General features: G+C 40.9%; 1 protein-coding gene across 8 annotated transcripts in view; it reads left to right on the forward strand.

The window, feature by feature from the left end:
• Positions 1 to 23,758, forward strand: part of CTPS2 (CTP synthase 2) — a 93,667-nt gene that overhangs the window by 62,021 nt on the left and 7,888 nt on the right. For 3 of the 8 annotated variants that reach the window (XM_087759408.1, XM_087759409.1, XM_087759410.1), the window contains exons 17-19: positions 3,045 to 3,189; positions 11,513 to 11,623; positions 13,311 to 14,900. In XM_087759408.1, coding sequence (XP_087615534.1) covers positions 3,045 to 3,189; positions 11,513 to 11,582 — 215 coding nt within the window. In that variant the 3' untranslated portion in view covers positions 11,583 to 11,623; positions 13,311 to 14,900. Of the gene's footprint in view, positions 1 to 3,044; positions 3,190 to 11,512; positions 11,624 to 13,310; positions 14,901 to 19,486; positions 19,619 to 20,295; positions 20,405 to 23,758 lie in introns of those variants that run through there. The other 5 variants (XR_015705177.1, XR_015705178.1, XR_015705176.1 and 2 more) reach the window with 4 other exon arrangements.

The following is a 23,758-nucleotide window of genomic DNA, read 5'->3' on the forward strand; positions in this document are numbered from 1 at the left end:
TGAAAGCTGTATCAGTCAAGTTTTGAGTATCTCCAAGTATGCTATTCATTGGACTTCAAACCACTCACCACTACTCTTTGAACCCAGCAGTCCCGCAATTTTTTAACACACTTTATAGTCTGTTCATAGTCCATAGGTCCCAACTTGGATGCTAGGAAACCATATCAAAAGCCTTGCTAAAGTCAGGATAAAGGAAGGCTACTGCTCTCCCTGCTTCCAAAGACTGATTGTTTCCAAGCTTGTTGTGCCCAATTGTCTTCCTGTCCTTCATGTGTCTGGAAATGCCTTGGAGGAGGATTTGTTTCATAATCTTGCCATAAACTGAGGTTAGGCTGACCATCCTGTAGTTCCTTGGATCCTTCTTTTTGTCCTTCTTGAAGAAGGGCATGGTGACTACCTTTTTCCAGTCATCAGGGACCTCTCATGATCACCTTGGCCTTTTAGAGATAAAAACCAGCTTCACAATGACATTGGTCTGCTCCCTGAGCACCATCAAATATTCTTAGTCAGGTCCCAATAACTAGTATAGGTCCAGTTTGCTTGAGTATATGAAATATGTATGCATGCAATATAGCCAAAGTATAAAACGTCACTGGAACGTATTACTTAGAGGGGCTGTGAAATCTCCATCCTTGCAGACAGAGACCTTCAAAACGTGACTAGACAAAGCTAGCAGCAACCTGATTTAACTTTGAACTTGACCCTGCTTTGAGCAGGAGGTGGGACTAGAGACCTCCCAAGGTGCCTTCCAATCAGTCTGTGTCTCCTTCAGTTACCCTCAGTTTAGAATCACAAAAAAAAGTATGAAAATCAAATAGAAAGCAAGCTCCTTTCTTTCACAGAAGTGATTCAGATAGATGAGGGTTTGATACTGTGGAAATCTGGTAGATTTGGACTGCTTTACCAAGTAAGACTTGATGCCTTTTCTAAAAGGTTCTGAAATAAAAAGGAGCTACACTACATATATTTGTTGAACACTACACAGAATAGCTCTTAGAAACAATCCCTTTGATTTTGCTTGATTCTTTGATTAACTCCTTGCTGTTAAATTGCTGCTGGCTAGATGTGTATCAGGCACCTGAAGATGCAGGCTACCTTACAAGATTTTTTTTTTTTCTTTTCTTACGTGGCCCCTAATTGCCATTGGTTAAGATAAATTCCATGCACAGAAACATAAAATTATCATAAGAATACATTATCATCCTATGGAGTGATATTTGTGACATGATGCTGCTGAGAATTCATTTTATATACTCCATGGTATGTTGAAGAACAGTGCTGTAATTTTGAACCAGGGTTTGAATATAGACAGTTACTTATAATGTCAAGCAACTGCACCATAGAGAGTAATCTGAGAGCAAAGGATACATGTGAATTCATAAACTACTAATTGTCATGGTGTTCTTTTCTTAGTTTGTTCCTGATAGATTACCTCTGTTACACATGCTGGTGTTGGGAGGCTATTTTCTCTGCCCTGCATGAAACAACTTCTATAAAGAGCATCGTGAAATAAATCAGGCAGAATTTTTAAATTGTATGTTGCTGTGAAAAGAATAAAAGCAGCAGTAAAACCTGGCATTATTTCACAATGGGCTGCAGGGAGACTCTGATTACTAAAGAAAAACAGTCATCATAGGGAGGAGGGTGGGTTGGAGCGGAAGCACAGAAATAAGAGTACACCAGATAGCTTAGGCAAAGCTTTTAGGCAAAATATCCCCGCAGGAAATATTTGATGCTTTGTCATTGTCTTGCTTTACAGCTTTAAGGAACTAAATTGCATGGTAGATAGAAAGAAGATATGGGATAAATTTAGGATCCAGGTTCTCTTTAAGACATAGCAGCAGAGAGAAGAGCAGTATACTAGATCATATAGTTTATCTTTACATTCATAGAAGAAAAACACAGCTTTCTTGTTATCAGTTATTCTGTACTGCAGAGAAATTCCTTGAATGCTTGGGATTATTTTGGAGATTGTCAAACTGGAAGAGTTCAGTGGTTGATTTTGTTCAGTGTCCTGGCACTAGAAGTGGTTAATGTTAGCTCCTTTGAAACAATATTCAAAGAAGGAACAAGTGCACGGCATGAAGGAGTACAAAAACATTTTTCCTTCCTTATCCTTTTGAAGAAGACAGAAGGGAAGCAGAAGCAGTAATAAAGAGGTGCTTTGATTGGGAAACAGAGCGCTGAAGATTTAAGAGAAGATGAAGCAGCATGGCTTGTTTAGCTTAGCAGGCGGAGTTGAATGATGGTGATATTGCCATCCTTAATCACACAGGCCAAACAGCAGGAAAGAAGAGCATGATAAGAAACGTATATAGGTTGGCTCTAACAAAGATGGCCTATGAATTAAGAAAAGGTTTCTAAGCAAAAGGAAAGAGTATCAGAAGGGCTTTCTAGTGGGAGCAAAAAAAACCTAGGGAGTGTTACGGCAGAGCCTTGGCCCTTTGTGCATGAGACCACATGATGTAGCTGCATCCAATAACAGGAGACTGGACTTAATGTCCCAGGAGATCCCTTCCAGGCCTAATAATTTGAAGCTTGTTTTCCCCAGTTTTCTCTGTATGTTGTTTTCATATCCATCTCTTAGTATGTAAATAGTTGCTGTATGGTAATGCTTGGTCTTTTAGGAACTGTTTTATTTTTCCCTCAGATATCTATAGGTGCATGTTCTGAATATACATGTATAAATATATATTGGAAACCAAAATACTATGAAAATAACATGATAAATGTAGACTTTGTGGTTGTTCCCCTCCCCCTGCCCTTACATGTCAGTACAGGTTTGTTAACCAGCTTTTAATTACATCATTGTGCACGTTAAGGTTGAATCACAGGATGATTTTTTCCTTAATTTGCCTTGCTAACCTTCTGCCTCTGTTGTCAGTTGCTTTTCATGGAAAAAGTTAAGGTTCCTGCTGCCTCGCCCTTAAATTCACGCATGCTGATCTGGCTTCTGTGTGAAATCTTCAATAAACTTTTCTGTAACAGTTGTTCTGCTATCTTCTTCCAACATCTTATAATTTTCTTTGACATCTGTCTTGTAGATCACCCATATTTTGTGGGAGTTCAGTTCCACCCAGAGTTTTCCTCGAGACCTATGAAACCTTCACCTCCGTACCTTGGACTGTTGCTAGCAGCAACTGGGACACTCAATGCATACCTGCAACGTGGATGTAAATTGTCTCCAAGGTAATGTTTCTTACTTACTTGCCTGTGGTTTGCCAGTCATGTTTTTGGAGGGACTATCCTGTCCTTCAATTCAGAAGTCCAGAAGAGGAAAAGGAGTTCTTCATGTATTGATTTACTTGTTCCTGTGCATGCCTGACATAAATGCTGATGTAAAAGTGTCTGTAAGCAGTAAGCACAGTTCCTGACTTTCACCTTTTCAGAGGCTATTAGGGCTAAAGCCAGATCCATACACTATAACCAGAAAGAAGTAAAAAACCTTTAGTAAATTCACGTGAAGTTAGTGGCCTCCTGTGTTAACTTTCATAAACGGTAACTTCACAGGGAAAGAGATTTGGTAAAGGATCAAGCAATGAAGTGAAATTCTTACCTAGTTGTATTTGAATGATGATAGTAACAAAAAAGAAAACACTGATTTTATTTTGCAGTAGCTAAATAATTAATACCATCTAGCAAAGACAGGCCTGAAACAAAACAGTTGGTATATCTTTACACTTACGGAAGGGTTTGGATCTAGATCAAAACTGGATGGTTCAGCCAAACTAAAATCCATTATCCCAGTTTCCTGGACACAGAGTTTTTGGTTTATTGAATGTAGCAATAGTTTTTAGCCAGTGTTACCTCATTCTTGTTTATTTCAATGATATTAATAACAGTTACAAATTCATTACAACAATAAAGAGGTCAGAGGTAAGCCTAGGGTACAATAACAAAAAAGAAAAAAAGTTATTAAAAAAAGTCACAGAATGACTGAATAATAACACAGAACAGATCCAACTCTGGCTTACTGGCTTTTCCTCTAAACAGGGCACCAAACTTACTAGTTTTGTGGGGGTTTTTTTTTGGGGGGGGGCATTGCTTTCTATTAAAATGAGGTCCTTTTCTTGAGAAATAGAAATTTTATTCAGGTTTCAGTAGTAATGGAAAATAGCCAAGCCAGACCAGATCAATCTATTTTGGTACCCTGCTCCTTATGGGTATCAGTTTTCTTTGATAAATGCACTTCATCTTTGCTCACCTTGGCCAATTGTGCAATGATGTACATACAGAGAGAATTTCTTTTGGATCTGCAAACTACAGCTGGATTGAAACACTCCTATTACCTTAGCCTGTCGTTGTTATTAGCAGTTGTAACATTATCCACCTTTTAAAATCTGTGCCAGTGTGTTACACAGGTCAAATTTTTGTGGTGCTTGGCAGGAGGGAGTCTTCAGGCACAGTGATCTTCAGTCTTTTCCTCTTGTGGGCACTCTCTGCCTCACAATTCATCTTACTTCCCAGGTCCCAATATCCTTTTTTTTTACTGCTTCCTCCCATAAGTATACCTATTTGCCTCTCTGAGGCAAAGAAAAATTACTTTTTTTGAATGAGTGATCTGCATGTGTCCTGATAATTTAAATTTAGCATTATAGCAAATATGTTTTCTAACCTCTACTTTAAGTTTCAGCAATTACTGAATGTGCCACACTTACACTTATTTGAATTAATAAATAAAAAGTATACCCAACTCTTTTTCTTCATGTTCATACAATAAACTCCACTTAAACATTTAGCAAAGACAAAAATTCATACCCCAAAACTTTAAATATAAAAATACAAATTTTACCATTTACTTAGTTACACAGCAATCAAGCAAACCCCTCTGTCTTGAGAAAGAGCATTGGAATAGAAAAACGTTTTGAGGCTAAAAGAGGAGCATTTTGCAGGGAAGTATGTTCAGGAGGGAATTTCAGTGCTAATTACAGCACACCCACTCATATTAACATATCCACCTGCTGAGCGGAAAGGATTTCCAATTTAAACCTTTAAACCCCAGAGTGCTAGTGATTTCACTGAGCAGTAAAGCTAAGGCATGTCGTAACAGGACTGAAACAAATCTGAGGAGAGGATTTTCTGCACACCTCATCCAGCACTGCCTACATGAGTTGTAGTCACGCTGTTGACTAGAGCAAAGATGTAACCTGAAAGAGAATTTGTGGAGGCCAGCAACTTGAGCAGATTACCTAAACTAGGCTATTAAAAGCACTAAAAAGAGAGTTAATGATGAAGTCCTGAGACAAAAGGAAATACATATTTCAGCATGAGGTTCTTAACAGCAAATCATTACCCCAGAACATTTAACAGCCCCATAATTAGGATGCAATTTTAGAACATCTGACACCTGGACAAAAGCCCTAGCTTCTAAGCAAAGCAAACAGTAAATTTAAAGATGCATCACACCTCCAAGGAGAGTGCCCTAAATAAATAGAAGTGAATAAACCTTCTCTTAAATTTTTGTGAGGCCTAGTCTGGTAGGCAGCCTGAGAATGCTTACACATAGGCAGGAGCATACCTAGTTGGAGACTGGAATGCATCTTCTGGGGTAAACTTAGTTCCCAGGAGCTTTGGTGTGTACACAGACAGTCAAGAACTGAGCAAAGGATTGGAGTAACGCAGTGATGAGTTATTACTTAGTTACCTGAAGTGGTAGTTGGGCATCTAAGTTGCCTCTGTGGTTTCAGCCTCTAGTGCATTATGGCATTAGTGCCTAACCATCAGACAGTCATGCACTTCATTTCCTTGTGAATGCTTTTAAATCATGACCTTTTCCAAATCTTTCCATGGAAATACTGAAGTCACCATTTCATACGGAGCTGAGGAAGGTGAGAGGCTACCAGTTTACATGTTTCATTTTAAAGGACAGAGGAAACCAGAACCACGGGAGACTCTCAGAAAGTGTACAACACCCACAAATATACTGCTTTTTAAGAGAAACCAAAAGGTTTTGATAGAAAACGCGTGGATGAAGAGGGGAGCTTCACATGTAATGCTGTTGGCTTTTACTGAGTCTTGCAGAGTTTCATTTGGAAAAAGTAATAAAAACTGGCTTATCTTTGGGAACAGTGTTATATGGATTGCAAAACTACTGATGTACAATAAAGCCATGTTGCTGGTTTTTTTTCCCCATAGCAAGTTTAGAATCAGCAGGCTTTGTTTCTTCTTTCCCCTCAACCAACATCTTTATTAATGGCCTGCAAGAGTAGGCCACGGTGCATTAATATTTGCAAATAATGCCATTTAAATAAGAGCTGAAAGCACTATTCAGAACAAAGAAATAACATAAAAATATATTGGGAATTTAGATACCTGTGCTGAAACTAATGAAATTCTGTGTTTCTTTGGAGGAAGAGGGCAACAAGCTAAAGATAAATAATTTAAACACAAATGTCCAGTAGATGGAAGGAAATGCAGGAAGTGAGAGACGTTGCTAGGTGAGAAAGTGTGGGCAACTAGGACTGCTGCCAAAAGACATTTTTGCAAGTCATTAGTGAATATGCCAATATGAGGCACCAATCCAGTGCCATCTAGTCACAGAGTACTCTGTTAAGTTCTGGGCAGGTTATTAGTAACAGATGAGTTATGAGTTGAATTCAGAGACAAGGAACAAAAGTGGCCAGAGGACAGAAGGAGTGGTGCATAAAGAAAAAAAACAACTCAAAAGACTTTCCCATATGGTGCTTACTGCACTAACATGGTCCAGCTATCGCCCCAATCAGCTGGGTAGGGAGGTTTGGGCAAGCACCTATAAACAGAACAGGAAGCAGCCTGTGTGACATGTTCTGGTGCATGATGGACAAAGAAGGTATGGGCAGGGCTATCTCTGATGTCCCCTGTACATTGTTCCCAACCAAGAACACATCTAGTACAGCATCGTATTTCTGCCATTGGCCAAATCCAGACATTTCGGAGGAAAGTGAAGGAAATCTTGTGGTTTGAAGTCTGTCAAGAGAGCAGCAAGAGAGGGGCTGCTCCACAAAAGAAGACAATCCAGGAGCTGGGGTGGCAACTGTACTGGTAGGGGTAGTGTCCTCACCAGCAGGAGTCAGTACCACAGTCGCCAAAGAAGGCAAGTGGACTGGCTCCAGTGACAGTCACGATATCCTACAGACAGTGCAGTGCAGAAGTGCAAAGTGATGAGTTAGGTCTGAGGTCAATCCAGGAAGTCCAGTCAACAAGTGACTACAGAACTACAGAGATGGGTACAGGCATGCCTGCGACATAGCTGAGGCAAGGATTGGGAGCCAGGGCTCCTGGGCCCATTGGTGGAGGCCCCAGGTGAGGGGGGGCATTTGCATTGAGGAAGAAATGCAGTTAGCTTGGCTCCTGCCTTTGCACAGAATAGCATTACTGTAACAATTGTTTGAATTGCTTACATTTCTGGAAAAGGACTCTTTTGTCAATTATACGTTAAAAAAGGATGAAAAAAGCCCCTCTGAAACTGTCAAACGCTTCATTTCTAAACAAAGTTCATCTGGATTTTCCAAATGAAACAAACAACTTTCAGGGAGTACCCATTTTACAGTTGCCTGTGTTTCTTAATAAAAGTATTGAAAGCAGGCAGTTTGGTGCTTTTGAGCAGCTGTTTGAGAAATACAGGTTTAAAATTGATCCTGAGTCTTAATTCTAGTGATTTTGCAGCTGAGATTGGTGGCTGAGGTGATGCAATCCAGCTTCATGCCATGTGGCCCCAGCTAGTGGCTGCCTTCCGTACCATACCGATGGGCAATCTTCTCATCTTGCCTGCTTCCGTGCTTTAGATGGATGCATAGCAGAGGTATGGTGATACTTCCGTCAGTAGAACAGAGAGATCTGAAACGGGCATGAATTTGGTAATAATGGAGTACATGCAGGGGGAAGCTCTTTTTATTGCTTACAACTTGAGAAGATGGGGATCCGAGGATGAGTGAACTTTAAAACAAAACAAAATCCCATAATGTAATTTCTCAACAGAGGATGTTTTCCTTGCTCCAGTCAGGAAATATGTTGCAGTTCACTGCAAAATGAAATGCCAGCTAGGTACTGGTTGATATTTCACCTTGCAGTGAGTGTATTTCCATTAACTACAAGTAGATTAGGTGTAAGGATCAAAGTGACTAAAATTCTTCATCTTAAAGTCTGAAGTGACTGACTAGATGCAGTGACACTGCATACTCAGTTTTGTTGTTTTTCTCTTGCCCGCATCTTTCTACTCCAGATGCCATGAAAAAAAAAAGACTAGAACCACTGCGATGGCCTTAGATCTGCTCACTAGCTCCTTTTTGTTGGGGTCCACTGTTGTGGGAATGGTTACAAACAAGATGAAGTGGCTGTCGGGTTCCTGCCCAAGATAATTGCTAATTAATTTGTACACAAACTGAGAGAAAACTTGCTGAAGGAAATGTCAGCATATTTTTTCAGTTGAGGGCTCAATGTGAAAAAGAATTTCATAAAGGAAAAGCTGGACTTATTTGATTTTCCACCACTGCCACTTTCATAGCCAGCACATTTCAGTAAAATTATGTAATATTAGCAACTGTGAGCACAAAATATGCATTTGGTTTTTGTGTTTAATATCTGTGTAGCAGCTCAGTGTAATTTGGAAGGAAGTACACATTTATTCCTAAGAGAGGTGATGACTCATTTGTGGTTAATACCACCTGGAGTTTTTCTTCAGATTACTTACCAGTTGAACACAGTTCATATCACGGTAAATCTTACAGACTGGACATCAGCACTGGTTTGAAGCTATAGCACCTGGGTGCAGATATGCCAAGATTCATGAGTCCCTGTTTGTTTTCAAGACACTGGCAGCTTAGCTCTTGAAGAAGTTCAGGCTTCCTTGGAACCCAAGTTCTTCTTGTTAACATGATGCCACAGCTTCTGGTGGTGCTTAGAGATACCATTCAAGCAACTGAAACTGAGAGACTGACAGTTACCTGACTCTGAAGCCCAAGGGCTGACCCTTACCTGGGCATTTCCCCTACCTTTCTTGCCACTGTGGCCTGCCTGTTAGGAACAAACCTGACTTACACCCAGCAGGACAGCCCTAAAGTAGGAGAGGCCATGAAGTGCTACTGCAAAACAGTCAATAATGTGGTGACAAGAGCCCTACTCCGGGATGTGGAGTCAAACCTTGTACTGAATTGGGCAGTGTGGGAATAGGAACAAAATTGTCATTGGCCGAGTAAGTGTTTTAACCTCTGGGCTAGTGGCTAGCCAAGTGACCCTCAGCTTCTGGAAACTGGAAACAGGCCTGAGAAGCTGGGGTGATAAGTCAATGAAATGACAGAAACAGCCAGTGTTGTGTGACTGCTTCTATGGGCAAATGCCTCTAAAACCTATGTCACTGAGTGGGGAGGACTGATGATGAGAGTGCTGGGTGGGGATCAGCACCTAACTGTCTTCAAGAGATCAAGCTGGGCAGTTCTCCACTTACCTCACTGGTCCTTGAGCATTTTTACTTAAGCATCTGTCTCCCATACTGTGTTGTATATGGAGCTCTGGCATATGTTTTTGGGCTGTGACTGCCACTGGGCAGCAGAGCCCACTAAAAAAGAAAAAAAGTTCTCTGAAGACTTTGGGCTATCATGAGATTACACAGCTCTCTGCAATCACAGTTTTACCCTCTGTTCTGGGGACAATTTTTGGTATTTTGCTGTGATGTGAAAATGCAAAACTGTTTTAATAATACTGAATTTTTATTCCATGTTTCCATGGGTACTTTCAGAAAGAAGTAAGTACAATGTCGGTGATGTTGTGTTTGTCTGTGTGCATCTGGCATGCTTGATCATACTGTTAATAACACTTTCCTCACTTGAACTGTGTAATTGTTTGCCAGCTGGTGAAATGATCAAATTGAGCATTTTTCGCTAGCCTGATATGACACACTCTTTATAAGAACTGCATCCACAACATGCCTGTCATGCAAAGAAAGGGCAGAATACTGTAGACAAAGTCTTAATGTTAGAACAGTCGGAATATCTACTCTGTCTTGTACAGAATTTGGCACGGGGATTTGCTGTAACTGTGGGAGACTTTCCTAACAGTCAGAAGTAGAAATTAAATGAGATGACTGTTGGTGCCACTTCTCTTGACCCACTCTATTAAAATGGCTCTGTTTTTACCTAATCTTTGGGGGTTTTTGTTGTAATTTTTGTTTTTTTAAAGGAGAGAGGGTGAAATTCAGGCTACAGAGCAGTGCTCCATAACAAGCACCAGTATAACTGAGTGCAGTTTGTTCACTGTTCCACATTGCAGTCTAAATCAAAGATCTCCAGCTGCGGGGTTACATAGTTCCCCTCGAAGCATTACACAGCAGTCAGTCACCGTGGATCAACTGATGAGGCTGTGTCTAGGCGGGCCATGGGCTGATTATGTGCTTGATGTCTCAGTGGGAGACCGTGCCAGAGGTAGGGAGCGTGACGTGACTGAGGTCCTGTCGGCTGGAGGATGAAGGTGTATGTGATAAGAGCGAGATGTGACAAGACAGGCGTGCAGTGGCTGGAGTAGAGTTGGTACCTAAGGCTGACACTGGTGTACCCACACAAATGAGGTCTGAGATCCCCACCTGTACTATGTTAACCATAGCTTGCTCTCTGAAGTGTCACAGAACTGGCCAGAACTATTGCTGCTCGAATGTACTTGTCAGTTCCCTGGACTCCCTTTGCTGGCTTCTGATCTTGGGAAAGTGACGTATCTGGAAAACAGACTGTTGAAGTGAAGCATAGTTGGGGGAGGCTGAGGCTGGAGGTTCTTCTGAAGAGGTGCAGTTTGTGCACTTAGAGTTAAGATAAACCTGGAGACCAAATAGACATCACAGCTGACTGAAAATGTGGTTTGTGGGCACTTCTTTCTCTCAGTCGCTGTGGTGATTCCTGTCCTTCACTGTTTATTTGTTCTGGCCACTTATAAAATGATCACTTGCATGGCAGTTTGTTCTGTGAAAACCAATCTGCTTCTCTCAGGAAACAGCAGAAGGGGATAAAACATCAGGAAAAACTGTCAGGATGTTGCTTGGTGCAATGAAAATGATTTATGTTCTGACTGGAAAAGCAAGAATTGTAATTTAAGTATAAATTGAAGCATTCTGAGTAAATAAAGTTAAAGTTGTCTTAACTTTTTCTTTGGTCAAAACAATCATTTTCTTTACCATAAAGGAGAAATTCCTTTTAGTCTTGCTCTGAATACCTGTTATTCTCCATGTAGTTAATCATGGTCCCAGGCACACAAACTGTGTGAATTCTACAGCAAACTGTAGAATTAATGTACAGGAGCCAAGCAAAAATAAATTGAACGTACTGTTTATCAGGTAGAATATTTTTTCTCATCAGGTCTTGGACTCCAAACTTAAGCCCATTCCTGTAGAGGAAGGTGTTCTAAAATACCAAAATTGAGCATGAGCTTAAAGTAGTTTTCTGGAAATGGGTTGCATTTGAGGAAAGTGTTGGTCATATGCATCATCTGCGTTGGAGGGTTTGAAATAAAATATTTGTTTTAGATCCTTCTGACTATGTATTGCTTTTAACAGTGACAGCTACAGTGACCTCAGTGATGACAGCTCTCCAGAAAAAGAGTTTCCCAATTCAGAAACAAGCTGAAATGATTATATGAGATCAGAGAAATGGATTATGCTATTGAGGTAAACTGAATCATTTTGTTACTGCTTTATGGCATTTATTTCTTCTAGACTTAAAACAGGAGACAAAGTTATCTTGATTCTCCCTTTTGTTTCAAATCCCATCTGAGAGCTTATGTTTTCTTCCTTGTCTGCAGCACTTAATTGTTTTCTGCTACTTAAATCTGCAATTGTGATATTAAAGTCTGCTAAGTGTTTTGGGTACAGCTTATATGTAGGATGCTGTACAAAATCAAGCTGTGTTAGTGTTTGAAGATACAATGAAAATACATTTAAAAATTGTGTTTTCTTTTTTTGTTACTTCAGTTTGCAAGTTTGGATCACTTTGAGTACACTATGTTGACATGGCTTTTTATTTTGCATTAATATTCACCTGTAATTGTATTTGATGCATTGATACAATGAAGACATCCCAAAATAAATACTTGGATTTAATCTGCAGTGATAGAGATACAAGTTTTATAAAATCATAGCTTTGTTTGCCATAGGCCGTGCCAAAGTGATTTTGGATTGGTTGTTTTTTTTGCCTGTAAGCATGGTAGCCATAGATTTCCTTTCAATTTGGAGGTTATATTTCCTGTGACACACCTGATCTCTGCAGGATCTGTGTTTGAATCTTAGTCTTACTTATTTTATTACTTATTGTCCCTACACAGATTCATCAGTGTTGTGGTACTCTGATACATGTGTGCATTCATTCTTCTCAGTATTTCTGAGCACTTCTGTAAGCAGGACACAACTGTCCCCTCTGATTTTATTGCTCTCACATGGTGTAGTCACTAAGTAGCTGTGCCAAACAGACAATTAAGGCTGCATATGAATGATGCATTTCTGCCTGATGGTCTCTTGATTAAAATACTGGCATGAGATGCTAGAAATTGGAATTTAGTCCTTAGCCGCAGCATGGGTTTCTTCTGTGATTTTTTTTTTTTTTCCCCTCTCATGTACCACTTGTTAAAGATAATAATACATACCCAAATTATGAGAGTGGAGAACTGAATGTTAAATGATTTCATGACCTGGTACATGCATATACGGTACTGATGCATGTCCTAGAGTGACCAAAAAATAAGTAGACAAAATATTCCTTTTCACTTTTGCCTGGATCCTTCCCACCTCCAAACATCACTATGGCTCTGTTTCTTGAGACGAAAACATAGTACAGGACAGCCCCTTTAGCTTTGACCTTGCTTTCTTCAGTGGAATTTATGAATGGTTATTCTCTGTTTACCATTGCAGATGTGACTTTTTCAGTGCCTGGATGAATGTACTTTTGTGATGCTTTTAAGTAGTTATCAGTAGGCAAGCTGATTTTGTTTGAACATGTCACTAGTAGATACCAATTGTATTCAACAGAATTACTCTAGAAAGGATTAAATAACTAATTCCAGGTATAAAAGGAAGATAGAAGCATTGGCTCATTTATTTTTATCTCAGGGTTAATTCCACCCATTAATCAGAGCTGGATACAGATGTAAACTATATTTAGCTTTGTGGTTTGCTTTATGCTGTTTGACCTAGATGAAATGCATCTACCTGTAGTATTTACGATAGAACTACTTTGAAGTCAGTCAGTGGATTTGAGAGAAACTGACATAAGCATGAAATAAACTGAGTTACAGAAGAAATATTTTTAGTCATTATTTTTTTCCATTTATCCTTCCTTCCCCTCCCTCTTTTTATGTTACAGAAAGTTGGGAGCAGGACAATATTGAATAGAAGAAAGTAGAAGAGTAAGCTGCTTACGGTCCTCATAGTGTCTCCTCCTATGCTGTTTTCAATAATTCTCTTTACAGATGGTAGTTTTACTGTCCTGTAGCAAAAACTGTTCTGCATAAATGCTGTTTCTCTTTAAAAATGACAAAATGGTTGTGCACCTTAGTTGTTAATCATTATTGATCTTGTCCTACGTTTCAGAATGATCTCAGGTGAATATGTATTAATTCACTAGTTCACAACTGTTCTTGATTTGAAGGAAAATTTGATTGTTTTCAGTTCGCCTTAGAACAGGAAGATAAAATCCATTAGTTCTTGTGAATAAGAGGGAATGCACTACAAAATTTAAGGGAAAGTTGTCTGATCCATGAGCAGTAGGGAACTCTTTCAGGTTTGTTTCCCTATTAGGCTTGTTGTATATATATATTTTTTTTACTCTTTTGCTGTTCAATATGTACAGATGAGACATTGTTGCTATATTTCAGCTCTTTGTGATTATAATAACTGATGTTGGATACACGTCTTTTCACTTTGCTTTTATAAGTGATTTCACTTTACAAAAATTCATTTGCTCTGTTTCTCCTGAATGTCTGATAATACTGAACATAATTCTGAATACAAAATTACAGAACTGATATTAGAAGGTGGTTTTGTATTTGTATTTTGTAAGAGAGAAAGTAAATACACTCATATGTTAAAATGTAATTTGAACACTTGTATGAAAGTTGTAGAAGAACCAGTCATAAACCTGGAGCATTATCTGGGCTCCAGCCGTGCAACACTCAGTTAATTTCAATAAATTAGTATAAAGGTAAATTAAGGTTCACCCTTGTTTTCCCTCACCCAGTGACCACTCCATGGTCATGGCACTCATTCCCCAATAGAACAGTATGATGTATTTTAATTCAGAAATCACAAGTTATTCCACTGCATGACAATTGCAGGCAGCCCTGCAAAGCTAGGACTGCAGCCTGAATTGCTGAGACAGAAGGGGAAGGCAAGAGGTGCTGTACCATGTTTAAGGCTGGATCACATTAGCAATGCGGCATCATCAGACCTGTCACAGAAGCTGGATCTGAGCTATGTAACTGATGGGCTCCAAATGCCTGCGGCACCCTTTCCTATAGAGAAAACTTTTGAATTTTGAGCTTTGTGTTTCATTTTGGTTTTGGGCAAAGTGACTTTTTTGATTCATCAAAAGGTAAATATCTGTACAAAAATAAAAAGCACTGTGTCCCTTATTGCAGCTTTTAAAACAGTAAGTTTGAGAGCTTTGCATTGCTTTAGAAAATCTCAGGTTACACAGCCAATTTATCTCTTCACTGAAAGAAGCTTTAATGGTAATGAAATATAAAATGTATTCCTATGGCAGTGTTTTCCTAAAGTGGTTTGCAAATGCGTGCCTTAGAAATATCAGGTATTGACAGAATTGGTGTCACTGTATGTCTTCCCCAATGAGAGACGCGGGCCACTGGTTTGTGAAAGGTGAAGCATTTCCTAAGATTGCCTGTAATATGCAAATGTATTTTCAAATATATTAAATTGTGTTATTCAGAAGTGTTTAGCTACTGTGTGAAAGAATCATGGTGCTAACTGTGAACTGGGGTGTCAAGGAGGGAATTTTTCATTTAGTTGTGTCTCAGTGGTATTGTCTGTGAGAAGCTGTGATTTATCAAAAAACTGAAGGGACAAAAAGACGTACAACCTGGAGTGAAGCTGGAAACAGCACCTTGACCTGATAGTGCCCTTACCAATCCTCTTTGTGCTAACTGTGCTACACAAAGCAGTATCCGGGAGACAAACTTCACTGCCACAAGGGATCCGTCTCCTGTTTGAGCTGACAGAAGCAGCAGCATGCCGTTTCCAAAATGGAAGAAGGCAAACGAGCCTTTTCCAGCCAAATCCTGGGCTGCATTAGGAGTGTTACCAGCAGGTCGAGGGAGGTGATCCTTCCCCTCTATTCAGTCCTGGTGAGGCCACACCTGGAGTGCTGTGTCCAGTTCTGGGCTGCCCAGTACAAGAGAGACATGGGCATACTGGAGGGAGTCCAGTGAAGGGCCACTAAGGTGACTAAAGGACTGGAGCATCCCTCCTGTGAAGAAAGGCTGAGAGTATACTTGTTTTGGCTGGGATAGAGTTAATTTTCTTCATAGTAGCTAGTATGGGGCTATGTTTTGGATTTGTGCTGAAAACAGTGTTGATAACACAGGGATGTTTTCATTACTGCTGAGCAGTGCTTGCACAGAGTCAAGGCCTTTTCTGCTTTTCAACCCACCCCACCAGCGAGCAGGCTGGGGGTGCACAAGAAGCTGGGAGGGGACACAGCTGGGACAGCTGACCCCAACTGACCAAAGGCATATCCCATGCCTTATAACATTAGGTAACACTTTTTCCACTGTGAGGGTGATCATGCACTAGCACAGGTTGCCCAGGGAAGTTGTGGAGTCTCTACCCTTGGAGATATTCAAAAGCTGCCTGGATAATGGTCCTGGGCAACTGGCTGTAGGTGGCCCTGCTGGAGAAGCAAGGGTAGACCAGATGACCTACAGAGGTCCCTTCCAACCTCAACCATTCTGTGAAATGAAGCATGACTGTCACAAGCAACCTGTAGCTAGGCTTCTCTCACTGAAGAGAGAGGAGGATGTGAAAAAGCCAAACCTTACACACACAGTCTGAAGTCTGAAGAAATAATTCCTAAGCATGGGTAGAGGGCAAAGTTTGAGGGTTGACTTATCCTTTTGAAGCAAAATGTTTGTGAAGCGTGCTTTTGTGTTATTTCAGACCTGTCATCCTGTTCGAGTAAGGTCCTTCAGTGGAAATGTATTCATTTCCATTTTTATGTTCACACCTAATACAGCAATCTAGCAGAGAGCAGTATTTTGTTAGTGCTGTGGCAGGAGAAGAAAGACAGCCTGGTAATACAGAAACACACACTAAATTTTAACAAAGCAAGATTGCTTATATGTTTTTCATTTGCATGTGAATAATGGAATTTGGATTCTTGTAAGGGATAACAATGAAACAAAGCAGTTTGTTTTGGTGTTTTCATTCCAAAATGGGGTATGTAATGAACGAGATGTAGAAAGAAAGATATTTACTCTGAGAGGATTGATCTGCATTTGTACATTGCGTGATCATGTCTTGATAGACTTGGATCCATTCTTCCTCCTTGGGAAGCGTGAACTGTTGAGCAGGTAACCTAATGTACTAAGCTGTATAGGTCAGTACCACTGGTTAAAACTCCTCTTTAGCATATACTTGGAGCATAGCAAGATCTGAAATCTGTATTTTCCATCCTATGTTGGCTCAGTTGACTGTCGCTTAGGCTCAAGGGCTGTATTTGTAATAGTAAATTAGGGAAGGGACAGCAGTCTCTTTTGAGCCCAACTGCAGTGGCTGAGATTGCTTCCATACGGCTAAACTTTCGTGGACATACCGGAGTGAGTCCAGTGAAGGACCATGGAGATGGAGCATCCCTCCTATGATGAGAGGCTGAGAGAGCTGGCATTGTTTAGTCTGGAGAAGAGATGGCTCAAGGGAGATCTTACCAATGTTTATAAATACCTGATGCGAGGGGAATAAAGAAGACAGAGCCAGACTCTTTTCAGTGGTGCCCAGTGACAGAAGAAGAGGCAACAGGCAGGAACTGAAACAGGAAATTCTGCTTAAAGGTAAGAGAGAACTTTTTTATGGTGCAGGTGGTTGAACACTGGAACAAGTTGCCCACAGAGGTGATGGAGTCTCCATCATTGGAGATGCTCAAAACCCAACTGGACACAGCCCTGAACAACTTGCTGTAGCTGACCCTGCTCTGAGCCAGGGTTTGGACTGGACAATCTCTAGAGGTCCCTGCTGACCTCAACTATTCTGTGATTGTATGAAACTCACCTCTAAAGAAGGGGGCCCACATTCAGGCTGCCTGCTGGGAAAGGTCCCTAGTGCATGCTAACTCTCAGAAGGGTGCCTAGGGGAGAGCGCTAGATACCCTGGGACAAAGCTGTGCTGTATTTTGCCAGAGCGGATGATCGTGTACCTGTTCCTTGGCATGTTCTGTGAGCCTGTATAGTTCACAGCCTAGAGACAGCTAAGCCGCTCTGTCTGGGAAAACCTGACTGAAGGTCCGGTGGGTGTGGGTGTTGGGGGCTGAAGATCTGTTGGATGTTGGGAAGATCTGTTGTGTGTGTTGGAGGATGACACGTAAAATCTATTCCTACCTCATGCAGAAAGTGGTCCTGTGCTGATACGCCAGCTACGCTCAGGTTTTCCCTCACAGAAAGTTTAGTAGCTTGGTTGAGTTGGACCAGAGGCTGTGTTTGTTTGTAAACAAGGGGAGCAGCATCCAAGTTTGGATGTGGGGTAGGTATTGCACTTAACTGATACTGTGGACGAAGCTGTATCTTACTGAATTATCTCTAGTCAAGTATTGCATCTTAGCAGCATAGGTTCCTGTTTCACTGTAAGCTTTATACGTGAAGTCCTTCAGCATCTGCTCAACATACTTTAACATGTACTACCTTGAAGCTGAGCTTTCTTTTTAGTTTATTTAGTAGCTTGGAGAGATAGCCTTCATGTGCTAATGTAATGCCTGCAGAGGTTGAATCTAATGGAGAGGCATATATCTAAGTTTTCCTGAGACGCTGAGGAGGATTTGCTTGGCCAACCAGACTATTCCTCATTAGGGAGTACTTGTGGAAGGGTGGGCCAGATCCTGCGCTAGCTTGCTGTTTTTCTGAAGCCACTGAAGTGATGCCACATTCATCTCACACAAAGTGTGACTTTGTTGATTACAGAGTGGTACCAAAGAGTGCTCACTGTCACCTGGGATTCATGGGACTCAGGCATGGTTCTCCTAAATTCCTCTGCAGGTGTCTAAGCCCTAGCTTGCCAGGAAGACACTGGAGGTTTTGAGCAACAGCTTGAAAGTAAAGGCTGAGTTCTCTGCAAGAACCTGTGTAGAGCAGGAATTGCAGCCCTAAGCTAAACAAAGTTTTCAGGAAAGAAAAGGCAGATTGGCAGTGATGGTGACGGCAGGGACTTGCTGCCCACAAGGGTGTGGAGGAGGTTAAGGGAGGATCAAGCAAAAGAGCAGCAAGTGGCTTACCGACCTGAGCTAACCTCCTCGTGGGAGCTATGTTACAGTTACCATAGCAATGCAAATGAAAGGTTCTCCTCAAGCTCTGTGTGTGTCTTGATGACAATAGGGAGTGTAATTACAGCATATAGGACTTCTGAGTCAGCGTGGCTACAGCTGGCAGTGAAGCCAGACCAGCATGGAAGTGAACAGGGGCTATGGAAGCCTGTGTGGGACTGGCTGAAGCTCATTTCCCCCAACTTCACTGTCTGCCTATGTGAGTGAATTGGTAGCTGTTAGCTCTGTGATAACTTCCAGACAGACTCACTCTTTTACCCGTTCACCCTGTCCCCACTGTTGACAATGCTTCTTTCAAGGATTTCACTCATTTTCCCAATTAGCAGCCTTTATATTTTTGATGGCAATGAACTTAGTGTCTCATATATTTCTCCCTGTATCAGGTTCTCAGTACTGTCTAGATTTTTCAGATATTCAACTGTATCTGAATTGTTAGCTACCATGTGCTGACAGGGTGAAATCAATTAAGGACTCATCTGAAATAAGGATATGAAAAGAATCTACTTATTTTCTACTATGTAAGAAGTTCATACTTGTGTAATTCCCCTAAAATGACTCAGAATATTTACATAGGCATCTATCAGATATCCAAAGAAAATGTCTATGTTGTCTCAGTTGGAAGTTCATTCTGAATAGCAATTCCAGAAATGTTGATTTTCCAGTCTCTGGTTGATTCCCTTGCTTTTTATCTGTAAGCTTTTTTTTTTAAAAAAACCTATATTTTTTTTTAATGTGAATTAACTTTTCATAGAGCACAGAGGTGGACCAGTTCTGTTCTTTATTTGTGTACATGTGAGTCATCTTCAGTACTGTCTGGTTCCTTGCTCCTTAAAATTCCTCGTGGATTGCAGGATGTAACATCTTGGTCTGACCTAGCTGACCTGCTGCTAGAATAATGTCTGTTAAACTCTCTTTCATCTTGTAAAAACTGTGTACTTTAATCTTTACACTTTGATGGTTTGTTTGTATATGAAATATTTTCTCTGCTTGTAACATCCTAGTTCAGTTGAGGAAATTGGTTGCCTTATTGGACTCCTGATAACATGCTCTCACAGATTTGGATCAGAGCCTAGAAAACCAGCCTTGCGTGAAGTGTAGACAACATTGTGCGTTCCAGGAGTGCTCCTGGAAAGGTAAGTCTATCTTCTCTACCTCTATGGGCTCTCTGTTAATAATTTAAGAAACTTAACAGTTGGAAGCTGCTAGTGAAGTTAACAGTAGCGTAGTTTGGATAACCTAAGAACTGACTCAAGTCTTGGATTAAAGCATAATCCAAAACTCCATATATTTAAAGGAATAGTTAGGATAGTCTGCATAACATAACCTCACGCAATAACAGCTTCAATAAACTCCTGATTTCACAGAGTCAATCTGAGAAATAAAAATATGACCTCAGGTGTCTTTTAGTTTGAATATCACTTTTGCTACTTTTGGAACATGCTCCTCATTGTCTAAGTCTAAATTAGCAATTTGGAGGAATAGTGCAGTTGTGAAGCAAACCCTCTCCCTTTACTACACGTGATTGGTTTCCCGCAACAATAGTTGTGCACCAGACCTCAGTTTCTTTTGGAGAAAATAAAACTGAAGATCCATTCCAAATACTGGCATGATTCAATTTTGAACCCACCGGGGGAAGCACACTGCCGTGGGTGCCTCCAACATGCTTCTAATGAGTGTGTGCCAATAGACGTCTCTCAAACCATCGAGTGTTCCCGTGACACCCAAAAATGGTTCCTCTCCTGTATGGGTGTTGTGTTCACCTTCACATTGGCCGTTTTTTCACTGAGAGCTTCCTCAAACTTCCACACAGACATCCTGCTCTGAGTTGCTGGGGCTGTATTCCCACGTGAGACCAGAAACCAGGCAGCACAGTGCTCGAGCCACCCCGGATGGCCTGATCTGGGTCCTCTTTGAGCTTGGTAAGTGTCCTACTTGAGTGGTGCGACATTATGCAAAATGCAGCACCACAGTCCTTGTTTTAAAATAGGTGAACCACATTCATCTAAGGACCTGCACGGTATCAGTTTAGCTATATGTCAATGCCTATATGTGAGCTACTCACCACAGGCTGCTTTTATAATCAGCAGAAAAAAACCAGGTGCTTTTCAGTCATCCTTAGCAGATTGGATGAATCACCTGTGGGTGATTGCTTCTTTCTTGTCATGAACCTTAAAGAAGATCCTGGCCCAAATGGCTCAGATATCTATGTTACGTCAGGTGATCCTATTCCTGATGGGAGGTAGGTGCTGCAGTGAGGATTAGTCACTACCACCAGCTCATCATTTCTAATCAGCTAGATTTAACTAGCTCCCTTGGTTTTGGGGGCTCAGATAAGCAGACTCACCCCAGGGTAGCCTAAACTTCCCCAGAGTACAACAGTCATCCTTCCCATGGGCCTCAAGCCATCTCCATGTTAGGCAAGGCCTCGAATTTAGCAACTCTTTCTTGTCTAAGCCCAGCCAGGACCCCGTACCAGTGTCTCCCCAGTGTGGGTGCTCAGGTGAGCATTCTCTGAGTGCCCTTGCTGGGCCCAGCTCCACGCAAGACGCAGCAGCAGCATCTGCTGTTGTGTGTTATCATGTACTGTGCCTCCCTCCTTTGCTGAATAATAATCCATTTCCCAGAGCACTCCCCTGGGATGTAGGAGGCCAGTTTCCTCCTGAGTTTGAGGCAGCCAGGCCCCCTCTCCTTTGGGGGAGTGTTGCTCACTCAACAAGGTTAAAACCAGTTTTCAATGCCGATGTTCATTGCTGTCATCACAACGTTAGGGCAATCTGCAAAAAAACCCACCAGTCCTGTGTTGGAGAAACAGCAAGTATATGATTGTGTAGCTGAGGCAACAGGAGGTTCCTTGGGAGGGAGGGAGGCAGGGAGAGCACCTGAGCCCAGGTCTTTAGACTGTGTATGTATTTTAAGTAGTTATTGAACAAAAGACAGAAACAGTTGTTGTCAAAGGAGCCAGAGCACAGGACTCCTGTTTGCTAAACCAGTGCCATAATAAATAGGTTAAAGAAGCCCTCTTGCTTTGTCTTTTTGACCGAATAAGCCTTGAACCCTATTCTCTGCGGTGGCACAGATTCAGCAGCAAGAAGTGACAGCACCTCTTTTTTCTCTCTAATGGCTGGAACTTGCTGCATCACTGCTTTGTCCATCCAGTTATTATCCCTGCTGGTTCGTAAGAGCCCGTGCCAGCTTCTGCCTCTGCTAGTGCCAGCCTCAGGCTGGGGAACGGTTATTATCTTTTCCTCTGCTGGGTGTGCCACTCATTCCTCTGTCCTACACAGGATTTTAATTTAGTTTTTTCCAAAGGGATAGAAGGAAGCTTGTAAACATAAAAGAAAACTGTTCTCGGCATAGTTCCAATGCAAGGACTACCTGGAAGAGCTTGAACTAGTGTTAACATACCTGCCTAATAATATGCCTTTGTTGAGTCTCAAGGTTTGAGAAATTGAATAGGCATCCAAAATTTTGAACAGTCAAAACATTAACTTCTAAGGCTTGTGGCTGGCTAATGTACTTTCTTTGTGTTTAGTCTTGGGAGCATAATGTGACATCTTTTACAAAGTTTGATCAGTGCTAGTTTATAGTTGAGTATAAAGCAGGTTCCCAATTTAGAGTTATTTCTGTGTACATTATCTTACTGGTAACATCATTATTATTGCCAGACTTGTGTATACAGACTTAGAAGGATACCAGCCTTGGGAGCATCTTCTTTCAGTTTTACACAAGCTTCAGGAAAGAAAGGTTTTGACCAACAAACATTTCTCTCCAACTAATTGAAGATAGAAAGCTCTCCTGGCTGCGTGAAGTTAGATAGCACAGTATTGTGAGCAGGAGAGAATCAGACCTCCTGAGAGGCACGAATGAGGAGATTCGCTACTTGCATAACTAAGTGAATTAGGGATGAGGTTATACATGTAATGATCTGCTTTTTACTCAGGGTAATGCAGCTCTGAGTTTACTGGGGAACAAAGACATGATTGCTTGTTAAATTGAGAAGACGGGTAGAGGTGGTGCTTAGGACCATGGTTTAGTGGTGGACTGGGCAATGCTAGGTTAATGGTGGGATTTGATGATCTGAAAGGTCTTTTCCAACCTTAACGATTCTATGATTCTAAGTGTGTGGAAGAACTCCTGGGGTTGTTTTAGTTGAGAGCAATCGCACCAAGTTTATGCTTATGTGCTTTTATATTTAATGTTGCAGTGATGCAAATGTAAAAGTTTAAACAAGAGCCTATACATAGCTTAAAATATGACTGTGTAAAGTAAAAATCTAGGTACAAAATAAAATGTGCCAGTGGCAGTTCTCTGAAACTGCTTTTTCTAAGATGATACCTTCAACATCTGTTGGTCATCTCGTTGTGTGAGGCAGAGGAATATGTGGGTGTGAAAGGGGTAAAAGACTGTTACCCACTCTGCTTGCTTGCTTGCTTTGTTCTTTAACAGTAAGGAGCCTTAACTGACAAGGGTCCTAATTTATGTCATTTTCCTTTCTAGTGCAGAGACTTGTAAAAATTCTGGTAATATTTATGGCAGTGTTCAGCAGCACGAACCTGATAAAAGAACAGGTGTTTGCTGCTGTCTGAACTAATACCCTGTGCTTTGCTGGCTCTTTGACACGTTGGTTAACACTTTGTGAAGTTAAAAAGGAGAAACAAACTTGAAGGCAGATGTAACAATCTTCATGAAATGAAAAGATTTATTTGGAAGAGTTTTGACAAGCTTTTGGGTCATCTGAGGGAGAGCTTGTGTACCTGAAATTTAGTTTGTTTTTTCCCACCAATATAACTTGATCTAATAAAACTACTACTTCTCCCCAGAAATCATGCCTCACTTTGCCCTCAGTTCATCATTGCTGTGACAACAACCCTGTAACAATTTAGCAGCATTTTTCTGCTGTATTTCTCTCTCTCTACTCTAGGGTGGTCTGTGATGCTCCGTTACCTTGTTTTTATTCTTTAAAGAAGTAAACAGATTTTTAAGTAAGTTTTTAGGTATTTCAGTATAAAAACCATAAATAGATCTATCATCAGTTTCTCATTCGTGTTTCTGTGACACTCCCTTAATAAGCTAAATATTTGCACTTTTTACCGCTCTGGCAGTTGAAAATTACTGTTTTTCAGCCAGAAAATTATTTGACTTATAATCGTCACAAAATAAACACTGAAGATGAATCCTTAATTCATGGATTCCTAAGTGTCTGCCAGTAAATGCTACCCATAATTATTTTCAATAGTATGGACGTTTTGGGTTGGGGACAAGGTGAAGTCATT

Source organism: Nipponia nippon, unplaced genomic scaffold (genome assembly GCF_047370975.1).
Source record: "Nipponia nippon isolate SJK-2023a ecotype South Korea unplaced genomic scaffold, ASM4737097v1 scaffold_2, whole genome shotgun sequence".
Lineage (NCBI taxonomy): Eukaryota > Metazoa > Chordata > Aves > Pelecaniformes > Threskiornithidae > Nipponia > Nipponia nippon.